This window comes from Ceratotherium simum, chromosome 2 (assembly GCF_057802395.1).
Source record: "Ceratotherium simum simum isolate JZ-2026a chromosome 2, ASM5780239v1, whole genome shotgun sequence".
Lineage (NCBI taxonomy): Eukaryota > Metazoa > Chordata > Mammalia > Perissodactyla > Rhinocerotidae > Ceratotherium > Ceratotherium simum.
The window spans coordinates 77,373,068-77,400,737 of NC_141901.1; the positions used below are offsets into that span (position 1 = coordinate 77,373,068).

General features: G+C 40.0%; 1 protein-coding gene across 2 annotated transcripts in view; it reads right to left on the reverse strand.

Annotated features, from left to right (window-relative positions):
* Window positions 1–21,643, reverse strand: part of LOC101391660 (calcium-activated chloride channel regulator 2) — a 38,739-nt gene extending 17,096 nt beyond the window's left edge. Inside the window, exons 1-10 of one of the 2 annotated variants that reach the window (XM_004431571.3) lie at window positions 21,443–21,643; window positions 20,415–20,552; window positions 17,556–17,706; window positions 14,998–15,106; window positions 13,313–13,472; window positions 11,082–11,309; window positions 6,559–6,789; window positions 5,289–5,466; window positions 4,347–4,453; window positions 1,815–2,039 (exon numbers count right to left, since the gene is read on the reverse strand). In XM_004431571.3, the coding sequence (XP_004431628.1) occupies window positions 1,815–2,039; window positions 4,347–4,453; window positions 5,289–5,466; window positions 6,559–6,789; window positions 11,082–11,309; window positions 13,313–13,472; window positions 14,998–15,106; window positions 17,556–17,706; window positions 20,415–20,552; window positions 21,443–21,628 (1,713 nt within the window). In that variant the 5' untranslated portion in view covers window positions 21,629–21,643. Of the gene's footprint in view, window positions 1–1,814; window positions 2,040–4,346; window positions 4,454–5,288; window positions 5,467–6,558; window positions 6,790–11,081; window positions 11,310–13,312; window positions 13,473–14,997; window positions 15,107–17,551; window positions 17,707–20,414; window positions 20,553–21,442 lie in introns of both variants that reach the window. The other variant, XM_087420087.1, reaches the window with a different exon arrangement.
* Window positions 21,644–27,670: the final 6,027 nt, after the last annotated feature.

Here is a 27,670-nt window from a genome sequence, read left to right on the forward strand (position 1 = left end):
CCTGGAAATCTCAAGCAATAAAACCCACATATGAAATTAGGGACCAAGAAAAGAACCACTATTTTTTAATAAGTCAGGATTCTAAAGTGTCTTTGTTGAATAATTTATAGAAATTTTGCTAAATACTGTTCTCTTTTGCCTGTCTAGACTTCCTAGGAGAAACCTACAAAAAGATGTCTGAAAGAAAAGATTTGGACTACAATGGAGCAGAAACTTGTTCTTTTGATTAAACTCTACATAAATATTCCTTTTTCTCTCATTCCTGCTGCTGCTCCTTCTTAAACCCTGGGAGTAACGGGAAGAACACAATCGAGCAGGAGGAAGAAGAGAGAAAACAATGGGTTAAGGTGGGACTCAGTGTGGAGTGTTAAGATGCCCACAAACCCTACCCCACCTTCTTCCTTGGGATTTGTGTGCTTTACCATTTTCCAGTGAATTCCAGTGAATTCATAATTCAGGTATCAAGATCATCTGTCCCTTTATTTTTTGTAATATAACAATAGTAACAGACACGTGGCAGGAACCTCCACATCAAAAACTTCCCTTTGGGTGTAATTGTTTTGATACAGAGCACATAATTTCAACAAAGAGGTCACGCAAAGGCAGCACAAATTAAGTAAAGCATTCCTGGCCCTTGTGCACAGGATTGAAGAGAACATGATGAGTTTGGAGAAGAGCTAAGTAGGAGTAGAGCAAAGGGTGTTTGGGAGAAGTGTTAAGAGATAAGCTTGGGCAGAAGCCAGAACACGAAGGGCTTGGTATATAATAGTAACCACATGGATTTTATCCTGAGACCACCAGAGTTTTAAATAGGAGACAGGTTTGATCAGATTTGTGCTTTAGAAAGATCACTCTGATAGAGGCGAAAAATGGATGGGAGGGATGCTAGCCCAGAGGCAGGCAGGCTGAGCATAGGCTGTCAACAGCGGTCTGAGGGGAGGGAGGGCCAACAGTGCTGAGGGACCACATTCAGGCAGTGCCAGAGTGGATCTGGTCAATTCACCACCCTGCTTCGTACCTTTAGTGGTTCCCTTTACCTTTAGGATTCAAACTCCTACTCCCTTTACTGGCATATGGAGCCCTTGCTGACATAGCTCCTGTTTATCTGTCTAGCCTCACCACTCCTTCCTCTTTTCTTCTCCTAAATCTCCACCTTACATGCTACTCTGTAGTTCATCCATATTGAACTACTTGTAGTTCTATGAAGAGCCCTATTCTTTTTCTCTGAGCCTTTCCATGTGCTGTTTCCTCTGCCCGGAATGTCATTCATACCTCTGGCCCCCGCCATATTTCCATTTTGCCTTCCTTACTTCCAGGAAGCATTCTCCTCTCCAGCTGCCTGAGCATCCCTCCTGTGTGCTCTAAGTACCCTGTTCTTATTCCTATCATGGCATTTTATTGTAAAATACCTAGAACAAGACCCAGAACACAGTAGGTGCTCAAAAACATGTATATTGCATGTATTCATATTATAAATTCTAAGCAGAGTTTTTTTTCTAAGCCTATAGATAAGTATGTCTATATGGATTTTGTAAAGAAGGAAGAAAGTGAAAAAAATTATTTATACTACATAAATATTAATTTCCACTCTAAGTGAGAAGCCTTTGGTATCCATCAGTATTTAAAATTTTGAAAATACTTTAGTTGTTCCTCTTAAATTTCTAACATTCACAAAATGCCCTCACAAATTTAAAGCAAAATTTTGATATATCAGAATAGGATTTCCTTTACATGATGCATTCAATTATGTGATTCAGTTGAAAGTCATATATTTGACTAAGTGTTGTCCCTATGAACAAGCTCACAACACCTACCTTAGCTGTTCCTGGAATTCTGAGGCGAGCAGTCTGCAAAGTTAGATTGGTGATAAAATCATCTGTGTAGTATTTTCTTCCATTAGGATCAGATAATACAATCTCAGGGGGACCACTGGACTGCCATGTGACTAGAAAGGCAGTGTCATTGCCCACACTGTTGTCCACAGTCACGGTGTTTTTCAGTTGATGGTGAGGTTGAACATTTTCACCCGTACTTTCCAGCTGTTCAAGAGAATATATATATGAAAGTTTCCAGTGTATGCATAATCACCCCATCTTTTTCCTTTCATGACAAATGAAAATGAGTTGGCAAAAATAAAAGTCATTTAATTCTGGCATGTACTGTATTTACATAAATCATTTTTCATATAAAAATGGCAAAGTATTTTTAACTTTGCCAAAGCAAAATATTGTATATTATATAAATACAGTAGATATAAAATATTTTGTTATAGCTAACACGTGTCACTTCATTATTCTTTATTGGGAAATTTTAGCTGTTCCCATACTTATCTCTCATCCAAATCAACATTAGCTTCGGATCAGCAATTATAACAAGATTTTTTTGAGGTTTGTCTATAGATGTGCTTAAATTGTTTAATTTGTATATAATCTGTCCAGATACCTTTATGTATTTTAATAAAAAGTAAAACATTGAGTTTCAGGGGGTTTGGTACACTAAAAAAAAAATCATTTAGTAGGGGCCAGCCCAGTGGCGTAGCGGTTAAGTGTGCGTGCTCTGCTGCGGCAGCCCGGGGTTCTCGGATTCGGATCCTGGGCACGCACTGATGCACGGCTTGTCAAGCCATGCTGTGGCGGCGTCCCATATAAAGTAGAGGAAGATGGGCATGGATGTTAGCCCAGGGCCAATCTTCCTCAGCAAAAAGAGGAGGATTGGCATCAGATGTTAGCTCAGGGCTGATCTTCCTCACAAACAAAAAAAATCATTTAGTCATTCACAATAAGCTGTGTGCACACTCGTGTGTATGTGTGTGTGTATGTGTAACATGTTATACATGCCCGGCACTGTGCTAAATGCTTGGCATATATTATCTCACTTAATCCTTATGAAAACCCTCTGAGGTAAGCACTACTGTTATCCACATTTTACAGATGAGAAGACTGAGGCTCAGAGAAGTAATTTGTCCAATGTCACACAGTGAGGAGGTGGAACTGGAATGGAGCCCAGGCAGGCTGACACCAGAGCCCCTGCATTTAATTATCGTGTATTCACCATGGATACAAGTCTGTAAATAACTTTGAAAAATTATATTTATTAAATAAACACATTAGTAACACTTTGTAAAATTGCTCAAACTTGGAAAGGATATAAAATTTTGTTGGTGGATGATGGCAAACACATTGTAGATTATTTATTCAAATCAATTTAACAAGTGTTTGTGGACTGCTGACTCCTGTGCCGCATTCTGTGCTGGGCCCTAAGCTTTCGAAGGCTATTAGATGTAGTTTCTGCCCACAGTCTAGTGGGACTAACAACGCACAAACAACTGCGGAGAGGTGGCCAAATCTGGAAACAAAGGCTAATTTGAGCCATACGAATAATATTTTGTGAATTTTTTTCTTTCACTTTTTTAAACATTGTTTTTATTTCATATTATTAAAGAGGAAATCACAGGGTAGAAAGATTATTCAGAAGAGCCATTTATAGTCTAATCTGTAATATATATTGTCATTTATAATTCACCTTTTTTCATTGCTAATGATGGAATTGTGGTTATTGCCTTTACTGTGTACATATTATCTTCATGTTAAATATGTCCTAATAATAATTTACTGACTGCATTGTTTACATCAAGCCATTCGCTTGGCAGGTTCACTTACTATTTGTGAGGAAACAGCAGATGAAATTTTGTTCAAAACATCTTTGTGGTGTTTTGTTATGTTCAAAATATCTTTAAAGAACTTAGAAAGAAAAAAAATTTGGCCCTTTTAAAAAATGACTTGATTAGAGGAAGCTTTTGTGAACACCATCAAGTAATTTACTGTAGTTGAAGAGATATTTAGGAATTCTTAGAATTTAATGAAATTGTTGGTACTTTTTATACGAAGGAGGACCTTCAAAGACATTTTTAAGAAAGCGAAAGTAAAATAGATTCTGATTAATGGAAAGTTAGTATGGAACTAAAACTAAACACACGGTTTCTTATTTTCCTTCTGGGCCTTGCTTCCATCCCACCCCCACCCCCACCCCCACCCCCATTTTGAGCCACAAGGAAGGAGCAAGCTCTGCTTATAGACCTTGAACAGCTGAAGTAGCAATTACAGAAAATGACTCCTACGCGGAGAAGTACAGACATGAGGTAAAAGTGAATGAGAAGTACAGACATCAGGTAACAAAGAAGCCTGGCTCTGGTGATGTCAAGAAGCTCATTAGAAGCCTTCCACACACGGACTGTGACATAGTCAAATATAGTTAATGAGGCAGTCAGCACAATTCACCTATTTTCCTTGCTTCCTTCCCCCTCTCCCCCGATCCCATCTGTAAGTATAACATCGAGAAATTCTGACCTGAATATGTTGTTGAAAAATGTCTCCGGTTCCAGAGGAAATTCTACTGAAAGCATCAATCATGCTATTGGAGTTGGATTTATCTGGGACAAAGAACTTTAAACCTCCTGAAATACATGATTGGAATGTTAGCTATTAAAATGTATAAAATAAGATAAAAAATAAAATGATAGGCCTTTTCCCACAAACTTTCTTTGTGTAAGAGGGTTAGTTTGGGGGATGTAGGAGCCGTGCATGACTTGCTTTGCATGGCATCTTGTACAGCCACACAGTAAGTGGCATGAGGGAGGCTGTTTTGTCTTTTCTGTTCGCAGCGTACTGTTAGGGTCTAGAACTTTACCCGATACATGACAAAAACTCAATAGATATTTACTGAATAGTCTTGTAATGAAGGAATTCCTAGACAATCTAGGTTAATTGCTACCCATTTACATTGCTATATATTTACATTTACATTCTGAAAACATTAATTTCAAAAATAATTCAGTAAAAGCTGTTTCAATTTTTAAATCAGCCTATCCGTTTTTTGTTGAATTTAAGGAATATAAGATAAAATTATTCTGTGCCTCACTTAGAACAAAAAAAAGATACGTATCTTACAATACTGTATGTGTCCTTTTCATAGAAGTTAGTCCATTTAATCTTAAACATATTTTTCATCTCCATGGTTATAATGTTCTGGCTGGTTTAACAAAGATATTATAAAAATAATATTTTCATTGGATGTATATAATTGGCACCTTCTAAGGAAAATGTAAAAAAAGTCAGCAAAACTTTGGCAGATTTTAGCAATGAGTTTTGTGGTTTTTTCTTGAGAAAATTTTCTATTTTTTCAATTAAGCCATGAATTCTGTTGGCATAATCTGAGTTTCATGGTTGTGCTTTGAATATCCAAGTTGAAAGGAAATGCTCTAAAATATAAGTTTTTAGAAATGTTTTTACCTGTAAGATGTGATAATTCCTCCAGATTTTCGACTGCAGAGGAACCCAGGGCAATGGTGTGAATGGTTGAACCACTGCTGTGCACAGAGAGTAAGCAATTGCCAACATGCTCATCGTCTCCACTGGTCACTAATATCATCACAGAACCGTGGGCTTTTCCATCCAGCTTTTCAACCACCTGAACATACAGTCATTTGGAAGGAAATGTAATTCACATTGGCTTATGGAGCAGAAGAATTCACTCCATTTCAAATTCCCCACCAATGGAGTATATGCCTCTTCCAGGTCCTGTGTAGCTCCTTGTGCTCCATGCCCACCCTCATTCAGTCCTCACCGCACCCCATCACAGCACTTGTCACCCTACATGCCATTGCTGGCTTGCTTGTGGATAGGGACTCTTCCTGTTTGAATCACCACGATATGCCCCTAGTTTAGAATAGCGTCCATCATAGAGGTTATGGGGAAACATTATTGTGTCAGATCCTTGCTCCTGAGATCCAGTGAGTGACCAACAAGAGGCCCTAGAGCAGTGGCTCTCAACTTTGCCATGCATTGAATCAGATGGGAGCATTAAACATTTTTAATGGCCAGGCTATACCCCAGATCAATTAAATCAGAATATCTGGGGGTGAGACCCAGGCATCAGAATTTTTTAATCCCCGATTTCATTGGGCAGCCAAGGTTGAGAAACACTTGCCTAGAGGCAGCAATAATTGCAGTTGTTATATTTTGCTTGCTACCAGATGTTTGACACATAGCTGCATCTTAAATGTTGAATCCAAACTTAAGCTGATTTAGATGAACTCTATTCTATTATTCTTGAAACATACCTCTGGCCTTAATTGATTCTCATATGTTGAGGGCTAGTATGACTACAGGCAGGAGCCAGAAAGACTGATTTTGACTAGAAAATCCAAGGGTAACAATGGCCACAGATGGACAGTTCCAGAATGGATAGGGACAGTGCTAGAAATTGTCCAGATGATTCTAGAGTCCCCCAGTGTTGGCCATTGTATTCATTTATTTACTCATTCTTTCAACAAGCATTTATTAAGCAACTATTACATGCCAGGTACTTTGCTAGGCACAGGGGGTTCAATGGTGAACAAAATGTGTTCCTGACCTTAAAGATAATCCATCATCACTCACCCATAGTTGAGGCTGTTATGACCACACTGTAACATATTGCCCCAAATCAGATGCAACCTCAGATACAAAACGAGGGAAAGGAGAGTGATGGGGATCCAATGCTTGGGGTGCTCTACTGTACCTCAAATCCCTTCTTAAGTCCTGAGCAGATGCTGGTTTCTGCTTCAGCTGACACAGTGGCAGGCAGATATGAAACCAGCAGCTTTCGATCATCATCATTGTTAATTTGGTGTAGCTGGGCTCTGATCTCTCCTTTGCTATTGAAACTGGCAATGCCCACAAAGGTATGAATTTCAACAATCTGCATCAAGTAAAATTCTGCTGCTTGTTGCAGTCGAAGGAGTCTGTCAGCCTATGTCCCAAAAAGGAAAAAAGAAGGGTAACAACAGTTGTCTGGTAGGTGAAAGTATGACTAAGGAACTCAATTAGCAAATATCTCTGCTAATTCTTTAAAGATGTTGGATTGTAATTTTTTGAGTTGTAAAGAGTGACACAATGTTAGAATATTGTTCAGTTAATTGCAGGCTCAAAAATGAATGCTTTTCTAGAAGAGCGGTGTGGTTTGGAACTCTGCCCCCAACAAGCTACTCATAATCGACCACTCTCTAAGAACACATATCCCCACTATTTCTCTCCAACCGAGAATTCAAAGATCTATGGAACCAATTGAGACTAGATTTGTAACTACTTCTTTTAAAATTCAGTCTCAGTGGTGCCGGCCCCATGGCTTAGCGGTTAAGTGCGCACGCTCAGCTACTGGCGGCACAGGTTAGGATCCCGGGCGCGCACCGACGCACCGCTTCTCCGGCCATATTGAGGCCGCGTCCCACATACAGCAACTAGAAGGATGTGCAACTATGACATGCAACTATCTACTGGGGCTTTGGGGAAAAAAGGATGAGGATTGTCAACAGATGTTAGCTCAGAGCCAGTCTTCCTCAGCAAAAAGAGGAGGATTGGCATGAATGTTAGCTCAGGGCTGATCTTCCTCACACACACAAAAAAATTCAGTCTAGGTAAGAGGAAACATTGCAAAGACACCTTATGGAAGAGAAGAATAGCAGTCAGAGGTATCTATCCTGGCACGACCCTCTGTTATCATGGTCATCTCATGCTGGTCATTTCATCTGTAAAGTGGGGACAATAATGCCTTTCTTACTAAAATAGAATGCTGTGAGGATCAACTGAGATAGGTATATGACAGTACAGTTATACCTTGAGGTACTAAGTACGAAGTAATATTAGTGACCAGGTTTGGGCAGGTGATGCTACTGATGAATTCACTAGGGTTACTTGTTTTGAAGGCTGTGGGAGCAGTGAGCTGAGCTTCAGTGACCACCTGTTCAGTGATGACTGTGGTCTCTATCTCCAACCCAGACATCTCCCTTAACATCTGGACCTACATTTCACACTGCTTAGGAAACATCACCAATTTAATGTCTCACAAGTATCTCAAACTCTGTGCGCTTTGAATTCATTGCCTTCCTTCCCAAATATTGTTTCTTTTACAATGTTGGGAGGTAAATTGGTAGAGTGGATTAAACAAGGTCTTTGAATCCTGTCTTCAACTTTTGCTAATTATGTGACCACAGAGAAATTATTTATCTTTTTTAGCCTCAGTTTTCTCATCTGCAAAATGGATACATAGTAAGCACTTAGTCAATAGTAGCTATTGCTAACATCAGGGTCATGAAGTCATCATTCTCAATCATGACCTCTACTCTCAACTAGTTAAGTCAGAAACCTGGAGGGCCGGCCCTGTGACTTAGTGGTTAAGTGCACACACTCCGCTTCTGGCGGCCCGGGTTCGGATCCCAGGCGCGCACCAACGCTCCACTTGTCCGGCCATGCTGAGGCCGTGTCCCACGTACAGCAACTAGAAGGATGTGCAACTATGACATACAACTATCTACTGGGGCTTTGGGGAACAAAAAAAAAAGGAGGAGGATTGGCAATAGATATTAGCTCAGGGCTGATCTTCCTCACAAAAAAAAAAAAAGAAACCTGGAACTCTCTTTTATTATTCCTGTGTTTCCAGTCCGCATATCAACTTAATGTCTTAAATTTCTCTCAAATTCATACCATCTCTCCATCTTATCTGCCACTTGCTTAGACCCACCCAAGGCTAGTTACAGCCATACCAATTGATGCACTTCCCCTGAACAAATCCTTCTAATTTTGCCTCTCAGTCGTGCACACATTCTTCCCTTCCCTTCCCTAGAATGTCTTCCCTCACCTCACCCAACCTAGCAAATACCTACTCATCCTTCAAGACTTTTTTTTTTTTTTTTTAGAGATGGTAGACAAGCTGAATCTATGAGGGTTTGACAGGTTGGGGGAGCTATGGGGTTTTCTAATTTTCTGGCAGAGAACAGAGCAGGATTCAAATCAATTGTGAAAGGATAGAGGCATCTGAACTGTTGTCTGTAGACAAGGGTTTTGGGAGTGAGGGTTGGGCAGTGGAGACGAGACTGAAAGGTGGAGGCCCAGCTGTGGAGGACTCTGACACTAAGGTATTGGGGCTTGAGGCCATGAGGAGTCATTGGAATTCAAGTTCACCCTCTCAGTGAGGTCTTCTTCAATCACTTTCTCCTATAGCACTAGAGGCTGCCTTGTCAATGCTTCCACAGCAACTCAGCCTCTCTGGAGCTTTGTCAGATTGAATTGTATTTATTCACATATGTGTGTTATGTCTTCCTCATTAGATAGTAAGCATTTCAGAGCAGAGGCTCTGTCCTGTCATCTCTATATCCCTCAAGCCAGCACAGTATAGGCACCTGATAAATGAATGAATGGCCATGATGGTTCAATGACAGTATTGGCAGGAAAAGGGAGGGAAGTTTGCTTTGTCATGAGTTTGTTACTTTAGGCTTATTTCTCTTCTGCTTCTTTCAGTCTTCTCTCAAGTACAACTATCTTTCTCTTTCACTCCATCTGTTCTTGCTCAACAGAGGCAGATAGCCAATATAAATTACCCTGAGACCATATTTGAGAAGATTGTGCCCTAGTTCAACTGCAGGTAGGCAAGATTACAAAATTATCTAGATGCTGAATGTATTAGTGGTGTTCCTAATATTTTAGAGACAAGCCAAAAAGGGAAAATTTTCCAAGACTACTTATCCAGAGAATACAAGAGGATAAACTCTCCCTTAAGACAAGTACTATAATAAAATAATAGCTACTACTTATGAACCAAAAACTCCATATTCATTATTTCATTTATTCTTCCTCAACGACTCTATGAAGTAGATAGCAGTGTGCTGGTAAATGTTTAAAAATTGCCTTTCTGGTAGAAAGAGAGAGAGAGACAGAGAGAGAACCCTGATTTGTTGCAATTTCTGTGAGGTAGAAACTCCCACCATGGCTGATTTAAGCTGTCAATGTGAAATCATTGAATGCAGAGTTGGGAAGAGATGTGGTAGCAGACCCACAGAGACACAATGGACCAGAAATAACCTCGAGGGCATAGATCAGACACAGCAGACATTTTCTGTAAAGGTCCAGATGGTAAATATTTTAGGCTTGGTGGGCCATAGGTTCTTTGTTGCAACTATTCAGCTCTGCTATTTTAGCACTAAAACCATAGTGCTATAGATAATATGTAAACAACTGAGCATTGATGTGTTCCAATAAAACTTTATTTATGGACACTGAAATTTGAATTTCATATAATTTTCATGCAGCATGAAATATTACTATTCTCTTGATTTTTTTCTAAACCCATTCTTAGCTTATGGGCTGTGCAAAAACAGGTAGTGGGCCAAACTTGGCCTATGGGCTGTAGTTTATTGACTCTGGGCATAGATAATAGTAAAAAATAGTAGAAAAATAATTAGGAAGTGATGAGGTTTGAGCATTTATTATGTTTGTTTTCATATATTTTATTTAATTATAACTCTACATAGTTTAGTTTTTAACAATGGCTGTGTTTAACAACTGGCTTGCAAATTTCCTAAAAATTTACCAGTTGACTCTCATGAGCCAGTATGAGGTGGCTCTGTCATAACACTGAAAGTAGGTATTATTATCCCTATTACATATGAGAAAATTGAGTCTCACAGAGGTTACTTTGCTCTTGATTACACAGACAGTAAGTGAAGGAGCTAGGACATAAAGCACATCTGCCTGATTCCATAGACTAAAACTTTAATAACCACTGCCTGAAAGTTCTGGAGCTTTCGAGAGTGGGGTTTCTGGAAAGCTACTAGATTGCCAGATGACTGAGAAATGGTTTTCTGTACACAAGGACATAGAAAATATACACATAATGAATATGCACACTTGCCGCAAACTTAGTCTTTTGCCTTGCCAGGGGTGTTTACCAGTGAGTGGAATGTGGCCAGACAGGAGCTTTTCATTACATGTAAGAGTTTTGGAAAAGGGTTTCAGTTGGAAAAGGTTGCAATTAGTAGCAAAAATGAGAGTTAGGAATTATCTATGGATTTCATTTATCTGCATTATCTCAATTTCTGGGCCACATTCTGAATTTGTTCCTCTTGTCCCCAAGAAAAGACGATGTCCATGACTATTCCAAACCTTTGGACTCTCCTTTCTCTGCCCTGACCCTCTGAAAATAAAAAGAATTAAAAACTCTTAGAAAAATACGATGAACGGTTGTACAACAATTTTGGTTCAAAATGTTACCTCTGCCATCTTGCTGGACACATCCAGAACTAAACAGACCACTTTGTTGCCAGCCTGTACAAGGGAGAAGGTAGGAGGAGGTGGAAGCTCGGGCCCATTCATGGGAAAGCTGTGATGAAAGTCAGCGGAGTCTGTGATTACATCCCACGCACTCCTGAGGCTGCACATTTGGTTCTGTAGGTTTGGAGCTTCTTGGTTGTGGGTACTTGCATTACAGAATTCAACCACCTGGAAAAATAAAAAGCCTATCAGAGAATAAAGGCACTCCTCTCATCCTAGACACACTTCTCATTCTCAAGCAACTAAAGGTGAAAGGAAGGGTCAGCTGGAACATGGGAAATCAGAAGTGCTACAGCAATGTCCTTCTTTCCTGCAAGAATGGCAACAAATTTACAAATAAGCACCACCCTTCGCTTGAAACCCTGGCACCTTTGTGGTACCGAGATCAAACTCTATAAAGTTTATTTGCACTTAGATAACAAACTATGTATATATATCTTAGTCTTAATAAAGCAAAACAATCTCCTACCTTCCTTAGCATGCTGTTGTGTTAAAGAAAACAGGAGATGTTATCTTGGTCAGCCTATTCCTTGGAATCATATTTAATAACCACTGAGCCTTTATTTATTGATTAGTCAACATAAATTGATCTAGTTCAAATATTGATCTCTGTAAGAATAGGATAAAGAGAAAACCAACTTAAATCTACTTCCTGATCTTTCTCCACATTTGGAAATGTAGATATAATTCATTTACTAATACTAAACCTATGTCAGCACCCCTTTTAAAGGTATGACTTGCATTGCAAAGTAATATGTTACCATCTGTTTCCCAGTGGCTATATTCCTACGAAGAGTAGGTGCTTCTTGCTAACAGAGCCTTGGGAACTTAAGAAACCTTGTACACTCTCTAGTCCCAGCTCTAGCTGCTTAGAAAAGGAAGCTGAAGCTTTGAAAAGTTAGTAATTGTTTAAGGACGTGAGTTTCTTAGTAGGGTGGGGAGACAGGAATAGCACTTGTTTTGTTGTTGTTGTTGTTACTTGTTTGTTTTTGACTCTTTTCTTTATATTTCATAACTGTGCTTAGGGGATTGTGAAACTTTTCTGACTGGATGTTATTAGTGAGCAGGTCTATCAAAGGATCACAAAAAATACCTAGTCACAAACACCGTGGATGAAATACGTGGAATTAAGTTGGCTTCAGATATTAAAGCTATAAATTAAAAGCATAATGGATCAGACAAGAAATATGAAAAATCACCTCAAAGTTACAGAATGATTCCTAGCCTTGACTAAAACTAGACTGAAGAAAAAATTATCTAAAAATAGAATGTGTCAATCCAAGGGGCATTGGTCAGCCGTGGAAACAGAAAACTTCACAGAGGCACATGCCCACAGTGCTCCCAGCCCCATGGAGAGGAGAGGACCTACAGACATGATGAAGATGGATAAACATATCAGGTCATGAAGGCTAATGCCGCTGAATCTCTGCATCACCTAACTCCCTCCTCTCTGATCATGCTCTCAGACCAGGCTTCTGGTGAGAATTTGGCTGTTCCATGCCACTTCTTTCAGAGAGAAAATGAACTGGCCAGAGGATGCAGGTTTCAGATCTCATGGCACTTGGGGTACTCTTTTTAAATAATAATTTAAAAAATGGTGTTATGGGTTCATACACTGGTCCCTTGTCAGTTAGTTAGTGTGGAATACTGACAAGGTTGAGTTCCTGAACCTGCAAAGCTAAGGGTTAGTTGACTTCCCTTGGTAACAGTTGATTTTTCTTTTTAAGTTCTAGACTGTGCACAACAAGGGAAAGAGAATTAGGAAATTCAATTGAAATAAGAGTGTTTTGCTACCTCAAATGAGAGAAATATAATCATGTGTTGTATCACTCTCATTAACCCAGTACACTTTCCTAAGAAAGCATACAGGAACACTACCACATAAGCAATTTATTTAAAAGTCTCCAGGGCTTCCTTTGTTAAATCAGTTTCCCTGGAAAGCAAATAATCACTTTTCTAAACGAATCTATTTTTGGTGATCACCTTCCAGGGGGGCCTCAGTTGTTTTTTTTAATCTATCAAGTTAAAAACTAAATGAACTCTAAGGTCCCCCAAGTTCTAAAATGGAGTGAATATTAGTTGTCTTTTTGTTTAAATACTTAAAACATATCAGTCTATCTTGGGAAGAGATGGAATCTTCTAGGAGTTTGTCATTCCAAGGCCATACTTACAGAAGATAAACTTTGCATGAACATTATCGATGCAGTTGCGTTTTGGGTGCTATTGTATAGAAACATGCATCCTTCTTTGAAAAGCTTACTAATAATACAGTTTTCTTGAGGGCAAGGGCCTTTTTCACACACAAAAATGCCTGTGATGTCAGATGAACACCTAAAATAGAGAAATTGGATCTATTTTAGAAATACATGTTTCTTCTTCATTGGCTCATACAATAATTTGTTTCAAGAATTGTAGATTGCTAGATACACACAAAACATTTTAAAAGTTACTCTATTAAGAAAGATCATTAATTTTGAAAGGCACTCCACTTTATTTTAAAGCATTTGAGCTTGATGAGAGGTTCTATATTGCTAAGGGCTTTACCAACTAAACAGGGTCAAAGCAAAAGACACCAGGAAATCCATGTGAACTTCTTTAAAGGTCTGAGGAAGAGAATGAGTGGCAGTTTGCTGAGTCAGGGCTCCTTTGAGCTCATTACCATTGGACATCAGAGGAAGAAGAGAATGAACATGTAATGATGATATTTAAAAGAATGACTTTCTAAATAAGCAATCTCCGATGCTGTTGTGGGAGATCAAGATTTGGCCAGCCTAAAATATATCTCTTTACCTTGATTGTTTTCTCTGAGGGACATTTGACCTCCCCCACTAACTGCCTAAAGAATTTGACATGGTGGCTCCTTCCTGGAACAGATCTTCTATCATGATGGCTATAAAGATAATGTAGGGTAGAAGTTATAATAGGAAAGGCACTAAGCCCCTTTTATCAAAAACTTTGTCTCTCCCTGACCACATTATCTATAGATGACCCTGAAAAGAATTGTCCTCCTGCCCTCTGAAGTCCCAGGCCACTACCCACCCCCAACACGTTCCTCGCCTTTAGCTGCAATACTTAAGCAAGCAGCTTAGACAGAGGGGCAAGTTGCTCATTTCTGAGTTTCTCCCATGTATACATGTTATTAAAGTTGGTATTATTTTCTCCTGCTAACCTGTCTTGTTGATTATTTGGCCAGCCATAAGAACCTTAAGGAAAAGGGCAGAGGGAGATTCTCCCTCTTCCCCCGACACTGTCAATGGAACTGAAAAACAGTACAACCTTTAGGAGAAGACTCAGTCAATATCTACCAAAATTAAAGCTGAAAGTACCCTTTGACCCAGTAATTCCTGGAAGCTATTCAATAGATATATAGATCTGCCTGCATACATGAGAAATGACATATACATAGCATTATGACCTGTAGTATTACTAGTGATAACAAAAGATTGGGAACAACCTACTTTTCCAACAATAGGGAACTGGTTAAAAAATTATGGGACATCTGCACAATGGAACTCTATACAATTATAAAAAAAGAAGAGTGAGAAAAAATATATATTCTTATTTATTTGAAGTTTCCTGAAGAAATACTGAAAAAATAAACAGGAAACTAATAAAAATGGTTATCTAGAGCGGATGAGAGGAAACAGGGTGAAGACAGGGGTGGAGCACTATATCTAAGGGTATAACTTTTTATATTGTTTCTATATTTGAACCACATAGATATTTATCAATTTTCTAAAAATGCAATAAAATTGAAAAACTAAAAATTGTAAATTAAGTTTTAGATGCCATTGTAAACTCAATTTTAGAGTCAAAAAATAAACAATGAATTTTAAACATGAGAAAAATTACTAACCTTGTTACTTTAATTTGATTTTGCCCATTTATGTAGAAAGGTTTCTCGTTGTTGTATTCATCAAACACACCCCAACGGAGATGGGCCCATTCGTGGACAAACACTCTGCCTGTGGAAGAGAGAGCTTTTGTTTTGAGTTCCTAAAATCTCAGCGATGGACCTTGCTAATCAACTTGTGAAACAACATCACTTGACTATATATATTCATCCGAAGGGTTGAAGTGCACTTCTCTCTTCCACTCTCCTCCTTCCCACCGCATTTCCATCTCCTTCTGCTTTACCCGCTACCATCATAAAAGAGGCAATGTGAAAATATGTTTAGTCCTGTAAATGCAAACCAGTGATTTACTTGTTGCACATCTATTTGAAACTAGTGAGGAGTCCTACATCCTCTCATTTCCCCAGCAAAGCTGCCTAACAGGTTTCTATTTAGCTTCACACAGGCCTATAATTTCAGGATTCAGGAAAGGGAGAGTAGCATATTTAAGTTCAATGGACTGAATATTTTTGTGTCCCCAAAATTCATATGTTGACATTCTAACCCCCGATGTGATGGTATTAGGAGGTGGGGCCTCTGGCAGGTGATTAGGTCATGAGGGTGGAGCTCTCATGAATGGAATTAGTGCCCTTATAAAAGAGACCTCAGAGAGCTCCCTTCCTCTTTCTGCCATGTGAAGACACAGCAAGAAGATGGCTTCCTATGAACCAGGAAGTGGGCCCTCACCAGACACTGAATCTGCCAGTGCCTTGATCTTGGACTTCCAGCCTCCAGAACTGTGAGAAATAAATTTCTGTTGTTTATCAGCCCCCAGTCTATGGTATTCTGTTATAGCAGCCAGAGTGGACTAGGACACCAAACAAGCAAATAAATTCTACAGTATCTATTATCCAAGCACACCTGCTTTTTTCTCCTATCTAGAGCAACGACTGACACCTTGGGGCCAGGGAGGGAGGAAGGAGCAAAAAAGATCATAAACCTCCTCTCCAGCTTGAATGGTCCTTTCTCTTTTACTTTACCCCTGATTCTCCATGTTTATATTTATCTCCAACTCTTAGCCCCTGGAAATCCCCATCCTCATCAAATCCCTTATCACTTTATGTACCTCTCTAAATCTTGCATTTCCTTCAATGTTGAGATGAAAACTGACTTCTCCCTGACAGAAACTTTCCAAATTAACTCCCCTCCCAAAGTGCACTTTTTTTTTTCTGAACTCTTTTAAGTTCTGAGAACCCAGGAAGTGTTTGCTGAGGTGACTTGCACTGTGGCATGTTGTGCAATTTTTGGACTTTGGAACAAAGGAAGGGAGAACACTCTAAGCTGACGGCATTCAGGAAAAGTTTGTACCTACTCATGGAATTTAGAAGGGCTGGTGAAGGCATATGTTTGTGCAGAGGTTATCAGCACCTCACAGTTACCAGGAAAAAACATTTTTATGAAGTTTTATCGTGTGTTTTATAGAGTGTGTGACTCCACTGCCTGCTAGCTATACAGAGGATAACAAAATCTACTTAGATTTAAATGGGGTAAAAGTGAAAACGTCATTTGAAAGGCACTACTGTATGTTAAAATCAAAAACAAAGATATAAGAATGAGATAGTTAGCCCTTGTCCTGCTGATCTTTTCTCTCTCAGATCTCATCCACTAAATTCCAGTCTCCAAACCGATGACCCTGACTTTTCTCCCAAACTCCAGCCGTCCGTATCCAACCACAGGCTGGGCCTTTCCACCAGGATAGCCCACTGCTCCCCGCAATCAACTTGCCTAAATCCAGACTTGTGGATTTCCCCCTTTAAACTGGTCCCTTTTATTTTGGACAAAAACTTGATGTGTCAAAAACTTGATGTGTTCCTTAATGCTGCCCACACTGTAGCCTCTCACTCTGTAGCAGTGCAGACCTTTATTTCTCTTTTTTCCTTCTGGAATATCTCTTATCACGTAGAATTGTTAGAATTAAACAAGATCACATTTGAGAAGTAAGCAGCACAGCACCGGCGCACAGAAAATTCTCATTTTCCTTGTTAATTACCATCTTTCCTGTCTTTCTCACCTCACTGCCTCCGCTCATATTCAAGTCTTGTGACCTCATACCTGGACTTCTGGTATCCAGTTTCTCCCTCATTGATTTGAGGGAGCCAGATTGTCCACAGCACCAGATGTGTCACTCCAGGCTTTATAAACCTTCAGGTATCTCGCTAATTTGGGCATTGGAGGCTCTCCATCACCTGGCCCCCACGTACACTTCAGCATTTTCTCCCACTACTTCACTACCCACAGTCTCTCTGCACATCATTGGGGTCTACTGTTCCCATCTCTCAAATATTCCCTGGATTCTTCTGCTTCCATGGTTTTATCCATACCCTTCCCACTGAGCTCTCCTTTCTTTCCCTTTATCGGAATGATATTCAACCTTGATGACTCTCTCTTTTGTGGGCCTATTTCCCCATTTGAATGGTAAGTCCTTGGCAAGTTTCAGGTTTTCTGAGTCCCTTTAAGCACCAAGCCCAGAATATTGTAAACAGTACTGTCCAATGTCTATTCCTTGATTGGGCACACTTACCTCGTGATCCATAGCCAGCTGTTAAGTCATCATTTAGTAGAAAGTCAGATGTGAAATGAATGTATTTTCCCTCTTTTCCACAGCCTCTGTATTGTAGGGTGTATGGATCGTCTCCATGTGCCCCATACCAGTTAGCCACTATGACATTTGCCTAAATTTAAAGAAATGCTTGTAATACTCTGTATCCCAGCTGTGATGTTGGTGACACAATCATATACATTTGTTAAAACACTCTGAAATGTATAGTTAAGATCTGTGCATTTTACTGCATGAATTATATCCCAGTTTAATAACACATTAAAAAAAAACAAATGCCTTATAGATGTCACTTAGATGGAGTTTAAAATGCATTCACAACTAAATATCAACAAAATTATTTGGCGCTGTCAAAAACATCTGTATTTTAAAAGCTTAGCAAGTTTCCATGGAACTTTATTACTTCCATTTGACCTTCCCATTTTCCAGATTACAATTTTCTCAAAAGTCAGCACCGTAAAATTCTGACATTATAAAACACTATAAAATATAATAAAAATATGTGAAGAAGTGGTAACAGCATTTACACATCATTCAGAACTGTACTTTAAAATGTTACAGCCTTTTGTCAACAGCTTTCTGCGGGTTATTTCATCAATGCACAGCAATAGGATGTGTTTCTTTTAAGCCTGTCCTTTCATTCCCACAACCAACTAGATCAGCAAACAATCATCCTAAAGAAGTTATATTTCATCTGGTACCCTGACCATTTCAATTACTAATTCTAAAATGCAATATTTTAAGTCTAAAACTAAAGTAAATATCTATTCAAATAACCACCTAGAGAACACAATTTTAAAGACAATATTGTTTCTTTTATTTTTAGGAAGAAAGATAACATGTTGTTTCAGGACTTGCCGTTAGAAGTTAAATATGTGTATTTTTAAGTTTTTTGTTGATTTTGGAACAATAGATCTAATATGATCCTATAAATATATATACATAATTATCACTACATGTACTATATGTATAATGTGTGTGTGTGTGTGCACGTGCCACTGAGGAGTAAAAATGAAAAGGTAATCTTTTCATTTTTATTTTCCATTATTTTTACATTGTTTGGGTTTTTTTGTAATGACCATGAATACCTTTAATAATAATTAATATTTATTTTTAGAAAAATAAGAATTCAAGCCAAGGGCTTTGTAGAGCAACACCTGCAAAAAGGGCTCCAGGCGTCATGCCCTTGGATCGTCTTCACTTGGACAAAACCTCATTCCTATGTCTGGAAATTTGTCCTGAAGCTGAAAGGAAAGTGTGCTCTGCGTGAGTCGGGGTACTCAGAGGCTGTCTGGGGTTACATTCTACCTTACAGACTATAGTAATACAGTCTGTCTGCTTTTCCTATCGCTCCCTCTCCTCCCCTGCTTCCTACCTACATCAGACTGTAGATTCACAAGGACAGGAACTACCTTGCTTGTCCTTGGCTCCTCTGCTGTGCCTAGTATGGCCCCTGTACATAATGATCATTCACTAGTTGTTTGCTTAATTGACATTATGAGGTTAAAGGAATGGGTATCCAATGGATATATGAACAGCCTTCAAGGATTATTCTTTCCTTTAATCTTTCTGTTCAGTCATATTCTCATCCTTACTTTAGCTATTTATTTCTCTCCCCTCCATTAGGATCAGGAGTACCACCCGGTTGTGGTGTTGGTCATCTCCAATACTTTGTCGTTCCACTGAAGGCCAAATTGATCAATGCAATCTGTATAGATAGCTAGAGATAGCATAGCTGAATGCAAAGAGCATGGGTTTTGGCATCAAATAGACATGAATTCAAATTGTGGCTCTGTAATTTACTAGCTGTTTGACTTGGGACAAAATCCTTACTTTATTTGAGCCTCAGTTTCCTAATATGTGATAACAGCAACTAATTTTAGGGTGTGTGAGAATTAAACAACATATGTAGAATGCCTGGCACTCAGTTGCAGCTTAATAAACACTAGTTCTCTTTCCGGTTTATCCCAGTTCCTCTATCTCTCCTCTCTCCACGCCCAAGCATTGTCAAATGCTTTCATCTGGTCATAAACGCTTTTAAGAGCCTCTTCAACTTTTTCAGGACACCAGAGTGCTATCTAGATTGCTATACCATTCGATTACTGAGAGAATGACTTCAAAGGAGAGCTAAGAATTAGAACAATCTTAGGAAATTTCATACCAAATGACACAAATAAGGAAAACGGGAAACTACCACATGTTCCAGCCCTTCCGTGTGAGCTGCAGTTACAGATCTCGAACCCACTCCATTGCAGAAGCCCTGAGCTCAGTGCTCAATGCCTCTGCTCCTGCCCATTCTGGTAGCTGCCAGGACTCTTGTTCACAGTGACTTCAGTCATTTGCCAAATTTATTTAACATTTTTATAGTGTGCATACTAGCATGTGCCAGACATCATCATGGACGCTTAACTATGATTTAAAGCTTATGTGAGTCCTTCGAAGGTTAAGTTCTTTTTTGGTTGGAAAAGAAGATGTAGCCACTCACCCCTCCTCTCTATCTGCCTTCCTTCTTATCAACATACTCCTCGCAAACAGTATCCTAGACTTGGGCCAATGTGAAATTCTGCTAATTTACGCTCTGGCAGGAGAAGACAGTCATGTTTTTATATGCGTGGGTGGCTTACGTTTCTGTCTGGCCGTGCATCTTTACTGCCCCGACAGGACGGGAAATGAAGATAATCAGAAGTGGAATTGTTCCCTTCCCAACTCATATTCAGTAGGATAAAACTAGTTTGTGGTCCTAAACCAAAAAGTTCAGAAAGGACCCTGTAAGTTACAAAGTAAAGAGAGTTAAGCTCATTTAATGAAATCCTGAATTCTTACCTTTTCATATGATTCTTGTTTTACTTTGCTGTAATTATTAGCTTTCCATGTGGCAGGTATTAAAATCTTTATACTTCTGAAAAACACTCTTCTCTTGGTAGCATTGAATAGGTAAAAAGAAGCTTCAGTTACCATTTCCTATAGCCAAATAAAAGAAAAACTTATTTTATCACTTGTAAATCCTTTCTGTTTTGGTTTTCTGGTTATACATGAATAAATAGTATGAAAAAATAATGAAAATATTTTGAAGGAGCCCATTTCTTTTAGAGACAGCTTTAGACTTTGGGCAAATTCAGGAGCAAAATAAATAAACTTCAAATGGTTATCTGGGAGAGATTTTGGGGCACCAATTGTGTGTCTGGGCTTGCCTGTGTAATTTTCCCAATTTTGTGAAAGGCTTTTAAGCTTTCACAGAACAAACCCTTTTCATGTCACACCTGTGGGCATGTTCAAGACCACACCTTATGACGATACTGATTTCACAAAGCAATTCCAAAAGGAGGCTCTTAAGTAATGGAGTGATGATCCTCCCTTACCACGTTAAAGTGAAAATAGTCAATTACTTTACAAAACATTCCAGTGAAAAGAAAGTTTATTCTTTGGCACTCCATCCAGACTCTCACTCTTCCTGTCTGAGAATTCTCATCCTCAGGATGGAATCCAACAACATGATTTTAATAAACACAATCATACTTATTCATCAGTCAAACATCAGGTCTTTGTTGCCACAATGGGTGATTTTTTAAGTTGCTACCTCAAAAACAGTCATGTAGAAAAACAAAAAAGCTAAAATTAGTAGAAACCAACAACAAATAAAAGAGGACTGGATCAATACTCCGTGAGCTGAGACTACACAAAATTAGCTAAACAAACTGGCTTGGCTGTAATTACAACTTTTGGTGTGATCTTTAAGAAACGCTGCTGTCTTTACTGCTGAAATACAAACAGGCAGGGCTGTTAGCTCCTTAAAGAAAGCTACAGGTCTGTTCTAATGAGATGATGGTTTTGACTTCATACTTGCCACTCACCTTAATGTTTGGGATGAGGTTCTGATCCTCAGATACCTGAGGATTGATTGCAACGAGTAATCCATCATACCCATTGTCTCGAAGCTGCACTCCGGCTCCCAGGGATAGGAGTTCTGGACTTAGGGCCACCAGAAGAATCACAAACTTCAGGCTGCGAACAGGACCTGCAGTGTTCCTGTGGATCATGGTGTAGGGAGGCCTCGATTTACTCACACTGGTCCTGCTGGGTACATTGTTCCAGATTATCAATAGGGAAGCAGATAGTTTCTTCCTGAACTTGGAATGTCTTAGAACTTGTGATGAAGGAGGTGCCTTCTTTGCAAAACCTAGGGTGGATCTATCCAAGACCTGCCTCTACAAGTCTTTTTTCTCTAGGCAATGCCACACTGGCCTGTTCTGTGGCTGAGCTTCCTCCTGAATCACGGTTGGGCAAGAAATCTTCCACCCCTTACTCATTTTATATCTTCTCAGAAGGAAGAGGGAAATAGGACAAAAAGAGCTTGAAAGAGGGAGGCCTGGCTAGCTGGGCTGGAACTCAGAGAATCTGGATTGTTCAATCCATTTTCAGCAGAAAAACACAGAAATCTATAGTGATTTTTCTCTCTTCATCCTTGACAACCTCCTCCATCAGTTGGCACAACTACTTCCCCACTGCATGCAAGGCATGTTTCGTTTGTTGTAAGAGTCCCTTGTCTGCTTATTTTGAAGATTTGGAAATCCAACCTGCAGCCCTGTCCCTAGGGCCCTTGGGTGAGGTAGTCTGGGCAAGCTCTCAGCTGATGCCTGGGGAAGGCATCAGATGTCACCCAGGGAGAGCCAAGTGCCAGGAACTTGGAAGCCTGTGCAGGCCACAGAGTTCCTTCCCTCTGCCCTGGCTGCCTTTTCTCTCTGGACCAGGGAAAAGAATGAATTTCTCTTTTGGCCACTCTCTCCTGAGGGCAACGCTGTGCCTCAGTCAACCTCCCATTTCTCTAGTACAGGATCTGGTATATAGTAGGCTTCACAAATATTTTATGACTGATTAATAATACCTGATAATTATATAGTGCTTTAGAGTTTACAAATGAACTCACTTAAATGTCAATTCCCTGATGCAGGTGTAACTTTTGCTTCCATTTCTCAATAAAGATACTGAGTCTCAGAAAGATTATGAAAATTAGCCAGTGGAGAAAGGAACTAACATTTACGGAGCCAGTGGAGAAAGGAACTAACATTTACGGAGCCAGTGGAGAAAGGAACTAACATTTACGGAGCGATGAGTTTTATTGTGTTTATTTTATGGGTGACAAAATTAAGGCTCAGAAAATCTAAATAACCTGTTTGAGGTTGTGAGATTACATTACCACAGTGCTAGAATGAGGCCAACTGACTTCAGATTCCATGGTTTTCCATTATATCAGGTCCTCTCTCAGTTATCAATTATCTAGGAACCCTCTTTCTCTCCTGTCTTTGTGTATAAGAACTGCACACACAGGGAAAGCTATTGTAAAACTATGTCTGATACTAAGGGAAAAGGTGTATTCACTCGTCAGGGGTCCCCAACAAACAAACCTTGAGACTTGTGTCCACCTGCACACCCCTCCCTGCCGTGGGCCCACCTCTGAAGGCTGCTGGGGAGGGAAGCGAGCAGGCAGAGAAGGATCTGTCTCTACTCCCAACAGGGGTTTCACCAATACTAAGTCTCTTTTCTGCTCTCCTGGCCATCTTCAGGGTCAGACCAATGTCACTCTTCCTCCCTCAAAGGTTGGAGTCTTCAGAACCAGCGCTTTGGCTCTGTCTGTCCTGGCAAACAATCATAATAAGAGGCAATATTTAACCAGCACCCACCATGCAGGTAGGCACTTTACTTATTTACTATAATCCTCATTTTATAAAGCAGGTATTATTATGATTTCCGTTTTACAGACGAGGACAGAGGCTTAAACAGGTTCAGTAAAATGGGGGAAGTAATATCCACCTTATAGATTTGTTGAGAGAATTGTTAGCTACCATAGTAAAGTGCTTAGAACAGTACCTAGCATAGCTTAAGTGACATCTAAATATTAGTTAACATTATCATTATTACCATCAGTTGGCTTATAGAACCTTTCCCTTCTTTCTTCCCTCCACAAATATTTCTTGCTCATTAACTCACTGCGCTGTGGTAGGCACAGGGGATGTCAGTAAACAAGGTTCAGTTCCTGCCCACAAGGAGCTCCCCACCTAACAGGGGAGACGGGCAAATAGATGACAAGCTATGTAAGGGTTAAGCACTGGAGAAACAGTAACACTTTGGGAAGCATCTAAACCAGGCTTGAGAGGGGGCTGCAGGGAAGATTTCCCAAAGGAAGTGACATCTAAGCTGAGATAAAAATGACCAGCAGGAGTTAATCAAGAGAAAGTGGGAGAGAGTGGGGAGGAGGCTTATTAGCAAGAGGCTGGAGGTGAAAGACTGCATGCGAGTATCCAAGAAACTCAAATGAAGTGTAAGAGCCGCAACACGGAGAGATGTTGAAAGGAATTTTTCTCTTGCTGTCCCTCTACTTGGAACCTCTTCTCACCTGCTTTTTCTTCAAATTCCAATTCTGGCCTGGAAGCCTGGCCTGAGCTCCCTAATTAGGTCAAATCCCCTCTTTCTTGCTTTCATAGCATCAGATACCACTCCTTTGAACCGTGATCCTGGTTGCAATGTCACATTCATATTGTGTAATTGATTGTCTGCTTCCTGCTGAAGGGCATATAAGAGAAGTGACTCCGGCTGTTTTTATCTCTACCTCCTCAGCACCTACCTCAGAAAACTCTCAAAAAATGTTTGTTCAATGAATGAATGGAGTCAGGAGAAGTAAATAAAAGCCAGATCATGAAGGAGTTCTGGATTATAGTGTGAAAATTCTCCCCACCCCACCCCCCTACAATGTATCTCTTCAAGGAAGAGTCTCCTCTGTTCTGGAGCACTTTCGCTCTTGCTTCCTCTTGACAAATGGCGCTCGGTGCTGATGCTCAGAGGTGTGGCAAATCCGAAGGCTTTCCCTGTAACTGTGACTCATTTGCATGGAACAATGCACATTATGTTCAGCTTTCCTTGGAAGTTTATTTTCTTATGCTAATCTCTTGTGATTTTAGGAAGAACATTATTCCCATCAGCAAAGCAACACGCTCAAAAATTAAATTCGTAAGCCACACCATGAGAGTAGCTCTTCATTCACCAACAATCAGGGAAGTGTTTCTTTTTGCCACCATGAACACTCATATGAGTTGTTCACTGGCTGAGGGGGTACTGAGGGCTGACAGCCAGCTCTCTCTCCACTTGTTCATATCAACCGTTACAAAGGCTCCCTTAGGATGTGGGGCTGGAGAATGCATGCGGCTTTACAAAGAACAGCCATAATTGAACAATCTTGTCCAACTTCACCTGGGTTAAATCCTGAACAAGCACACCCATTGCTCACCCTAGGCTGGGAGTTTAGGCATGACACACATTCCTGTCTGTCTGCTTTTTGCTTCCTTAGTTCTGGAATCCCATCTCCAGGCCTGGCCACTTGACTGGACTCCACTTTATCTTCTGTTCCCTATAAGATTCCTTGTCACCGACCCATTCTCTGACCGTGTCAGGAGTCACGTTCATTCCTGAAAGCCTTTTCCCACCACCTCTGTTCCGACCTACCCTCAGAACCCTTTTGCTCTCAGCAACCAGGCCTGGGGCCAGGCCAGTTGAAGATCTCTTCTTACTGCCTTCTCCTCTGCCCAGGCTGACCCCACAGGAGACAAAACTGAAAAGCTGGTGAAAATCGACTTGGCTAAATGAATTAAAAGTCATTCCTGAGCAGAGTGTCTACTTCTGATAAAGCAGGACTTCGTCAACAAAAAGAACAATTTATTCTTTCATTCAAAAAATACTCACTGCTCATGTCTATAGATTTTATGATCTCTGAGAAATGAAATATACCTGAAGTGAAGAAAAATGGGAATACAATGTTCAGGCATTTATTTCAATGTTATATAAATTCTAGGAATCTGCTCTGCTTTTATCTGCTTTCAAGAAAATAAGTTATTCAATTTCAGTAACTGAAGAATCTAAAGCACATCTTTGTTCATTGTCTGAATCTGCAGTTCAACCTGCTCCAGAAGGCCTCTCTGTTTCTTTTCATGGAGTCTGCTGGCAGATACCCACAATCGAAGTGAGTAAAACATGCAATTGGTGTCAGAGTAGTCAGGAGATTTGACATCTTGAAGGGTCCAAGAAAGTTTTGGATTATTTCCTCTCAGCCTTTTCTTTCAGCTCTTCAGCAATGCCATTTAGAAGAGGGAACTATAGTCCACTGTGTGGCTGGGCTACAAAGCTTATGGGCCACTTTTGTTTTGTAACTTTTATGAAACAAATCAAAATAGAAGTGAGAAACTGTAAAGACTATGAATTTGAATAAAACACGGAGTTTGCCAAGGACCCAGATGGCACATTTCATGCCTCCCTTATCCCATTTTCTTCCAGGTTATACTCATTTTCAAGGCAAAGGAGGTTGTGTTTGTTGAGTCACCACCATGCCAAAGCATGGAGCTCTTACACTTCATTTCTAGTTTCTTGAATTCTCCCCATGCAGTCTTTCACCTCTGGGCTTTTGCTGTTAAGCCTCCTTCCCACTCTCGTGGTGGCAATAACTCTGCAAATGACTTTGTGCACAAAAAACCCCTCCAAAATTTGCCAAAATGAATGGGAAATAAGAATTACTTCTAATAATAGCCCAATAGAGAAAATAGGAGAAAGGGTATGGAATAGTCCTCATTTGCAAAATAGTCATAAAATTTCTTTCTGTAAAATATTGTTATATCTGTTATGCACCAGATAGTATATAGCATCATGTGGATGTAATATATTATCATTATTACTATCATTATTTTCCAGAGAAGAAAAAAAGAGACAGAGAAAGCAGAAATGTAGGGGAAATTTTTTAAAGAGAAGAAAAATAACCAAAGAGACTCAGAGAACAATAAATGGAAGTAAAAGTACAAAATCTTGACCTTGTTCTTCCCTAATCTGCCCTTCTGTTTCCTTCCTGCTCTGAGTCTGGGAGGAAACATCAACACATCTCAGGAATGCCAGGACTCTCCCAGATTCTCCTGCTGCTCCCAGGGGGAACCGACAAGGGCCAGAAGATCTTTTGGTTTTCCTTCCTCTCCTTCTGCTACTTCTAATACTCCATTTCACCCTGGCAGCCCTGCAAAGAACAAAAAGCAACTCCAACCAGTTGAGAGATCTGGCAGTTGGGGGATTAAGGCTCCCCCTTCTGTTCTCAGGGTGCAGGTACCTGGGGATCTGAATTTCCAGACAAAACTCTCAGCAAACAGAATCGACCTGCACAGACATCCCTTTCAGAGTCACCAAAAGCTATTTAGAGCAGTGCTTTTCAAACTTTAATGTACCTAAGAATCACCTGTTCAAATACAGATTCTGACTCTGTAGGTCAAGGTGAGGCCAATATTCTGCATGTTTACCAAGCTCCCAGGGGATGCTGAGGCTGCTGGTCCTTGGAGTAGTCTCTGTATCAGAAGAGCTCCCGGGATTATCCAGGGATTTACTTCCTGATTACAGCCCTTACACCAGAAAGAGGCAGTCTATCTAGTCTTTAAACATATTTTTTTACCTTCTTATGGGAAAGGCCTGTGTTTTCTTCAGAACTCAGGAGAAAAACATTGCATTAATTGTGCATTTTTAAAGTGACGCCATTGTTTAAATATTCTTTGTAAAGAAACAACTGCAGAATACAGAGTTCAATTAAAAAAACCCCCAACAACACAGATGTGTAGGTTTTAGATTCGTAAAAGTCGCAATCACCTCTCTATTATTAAAGGCCCTGCCTCAAATTCAATCTCTATTTTTTACTGATCATTATGTAAGCCATGATAAGATTGTTTTGATGATCTCTAATATGTAGCCTCAACAAGTAATTCCCAAGGATGTACCTTACTCGAACAGGGGACTGCTTCCTTAACTTCTATTTCTCTCTTTTTTCACTCACTCATTCATTTATTCATGGAAGAATAAAACTGTTGCAAATATACCTCAATAAAGCTGTTAAAAACATAAAACTGTGGGGCCGGCCCCGTGGCTTAGCGGTTAAGTGTGCGCGTTCTGCTGCTGGCAGCCCCGGTTTGGATCCCGGGCGCGCACCACACACCATGCACCGCTTCTCCAGCCATGCTGGGGCTGCGTCCCACATACGGCAACTAGAAGGATGTGCAGCTATGACATAC